Source organism: Penaeus chinensis, chromosome 9 (genome assembly GCF_019202785.1).
Source record: "Penaeus chinensis breed Huanghai No. 1 chromosome 9, ASM1920278v2, whole genome shotgun sequence".
Lineage (NCBI taxonomy): Eukaryota > Metazoa > Arthropoda > Malacostraca > Decapoda > Penaeidae > Penaeus > Penaeus chinensis.
In genome coordinates, this window is record NC_061827.1 from 17,862,853 (window position 1) to 17,865,352 (window position 2,500).

Consider the following 2,500-nt stretch of genomic DNA (forward strand, 5'->3'; position numbering starts at 1 on the left):
GTTATTATCATCATCATTGTTATTATCATCATCATTGTTATTATCATCATCATTGTTATTATCATCATCATTGTTATTATCATCATCATTGTTATTATCATCATCATTGTTATTATCATCATCATTGTTATTATCATCATCATTGTTATTATCATCATCATTGTTATTATCATCATCATTGTTATTATCATCATCATTGTTATTATCATCATCATTGTTATTATCATCATCATTGTTATTATCATCATTATTATTATTATCATCATCATTGTTATTATCATCATCATTGTTATTATCATCATCATTGTTATTATCATCATCATTGTTATTATCATCATCATTGTTATTATCATCATCATTGTTATTATCATCATCATTGTTATTATCATCATCATTGTTATTATCATCATCATTGTTATTATCATCATCATTGTTATTATCATCATCATTGTTATTATCATCATCATTGTTATTATCATCATCATTGTTATTATCATCATCATTGTTATTATCATCATCATTGTTATTATCATCATCATTGTTATTATCATCATCATTGTTATTATCATCATCATTGTTATTATCATCATCATTGTTATTATCATCATCATTGTTATTATCATCATCATTGTTATTATCATCATCATTGTTATTATCATCATCATTGTTATTATCATCATCATTGTTATTATCATCATCATTGTTATTATCATCATCATTGTTATTATCATCATCATTGTTATTATCATCATCATTGTTATTATCATCATCATTGTTATTATCATCATCATTGTTATTATCATCATCATTGTTATTATCATCATCATTGTTATTATCATCATCATTGTTATTATCATCATCATTGTTATTATCATCATCATTGTTATTATCATCATCATTGTTATTATCATCATCATTGTTATTATCATCATCATTGTTATTATCATCATCATTGTTATTATCATCATCATTGTTATTATCATCATCATTGTTATTATCATCATCATTGTTATTATCATCATCATTGTTATTATCATCATCATTGTTATTATCATCATCATTGTTATTATCATCATCATTGTTATTATCATCATCATTGTTATTATCATCATCATTGTTATTATCATCATCATTGTTATTATCATCATCATTGTTATTATCATCATCATTGTTATTATCATCATCATTGTTATTATCATCATCATTGTTATTATCATCATCATTGTTATTATCATCATCATTGTTATTATCATCATCATTGTTATTATCATCATCATTGTTATTATCATCATCATTGTTATTATCATCATCATTGTTATTATCATCATCATTGTTATTATCATCATCATTGTTATTATCATCATCATTGTTATTATCATCATCATTGTTATTATCATCATCATTGTTATTATCATCATCATTGTTATTATCATCATCATTGTTATTATTATGATGATGATGATTATTATTATTTTTATGATTATTATTATTATTATTATTATTATTATTATTATTATTATTATTATTATCATCATCATTGTTATTATCATCATCATTGTTATTATCATCATCATTGTTATTATCATCATTATCATTATCATTGTCATCATTGTTATTATTATGATGATGATGATTATTATTATTATTATTATTATTATTATTATTATTATTATTATTATTATTATTATTATTATTATTATTATTATTATTATTATTATTATTATTATTATTATTATTATTATTATTATTATTATTATTATTATTATTATTATTATTGTTATTATCATCATTATCATTATCATTGTCATCATTGTTATTATTATGATGATGATGATTATTATTATTTTTATGATTATTATTATTATTATTATTATTATTATTATTATTATCATCATCATCCTAATTATTAGCATTATCCAACAGGTACATCGGCCTCTGCATGTTGATATTCGGTTTCCTTGTGCTGTTCGGATCCCTGATCTACTGCGTCTTCGTTTGCCGTGAAGTAGAGAGGATGAGACCGCCCCCAGGAGAGCTTTACTGGACAAACCACTGGACCAAGCAGCTCAACATGCCTGAAATCCATTACACCAACACCCAGTATAAACCCTCTGATTATAAAGGTTCCGAATACTCCTTTAAGACGGAGCCGAGTCGCATGACATCGAACAGTCAGCGGTACTAAGGATCGACGTGCACATTTTTAAAATGTATATATTTATGAATATTTTTTTTTCTGTCTCCAGTTTTGCTTACCGTAAATATTTTCTTTCGTTTATTTAGTTTTGATTTGTATTTCAACTGAAATGCTAGTTACTTCCTTTCATGGCCTGTTTCTTTAAGCACTCTTAAAAGGGATTTATTTAAGAAATCGAAGCTGTGGAAGGAAGAAAATAGCATGTTAAAAAAAGGCATTGTTTATATGGAAAAAACATTATGTCCGTGATAGTACTGAAAACAGTTGGATATGAACAGGGGAGGAAATAAACGGAAGAAAGGG

At 24.0% G+C, this 2,500-nt stretch overlaps 1 protein-coding gene across 1 annotated transcript in view; it reads left to right on the forward strand.

Moving 5' to 3' along the window:
- Positions 1-2,185, forward strand: part of LOC125028703 — a 17,525-nt gene extending 15,340 nt beyond the window's left edge. Inside the window, exon 4 of the mRNA XM_047618179.1 lies at positions 1,924-2,185. Coding sequence (XP_047474135.1) covers positions 1,924-2,185 — 262 coding nt within the window. The remainder of the gene's footprint in view (positions 1-1,923) is intronic.
- The last annotated feature ends 315 nt before the right edge of the window (positions 2,186-2,500 follow it).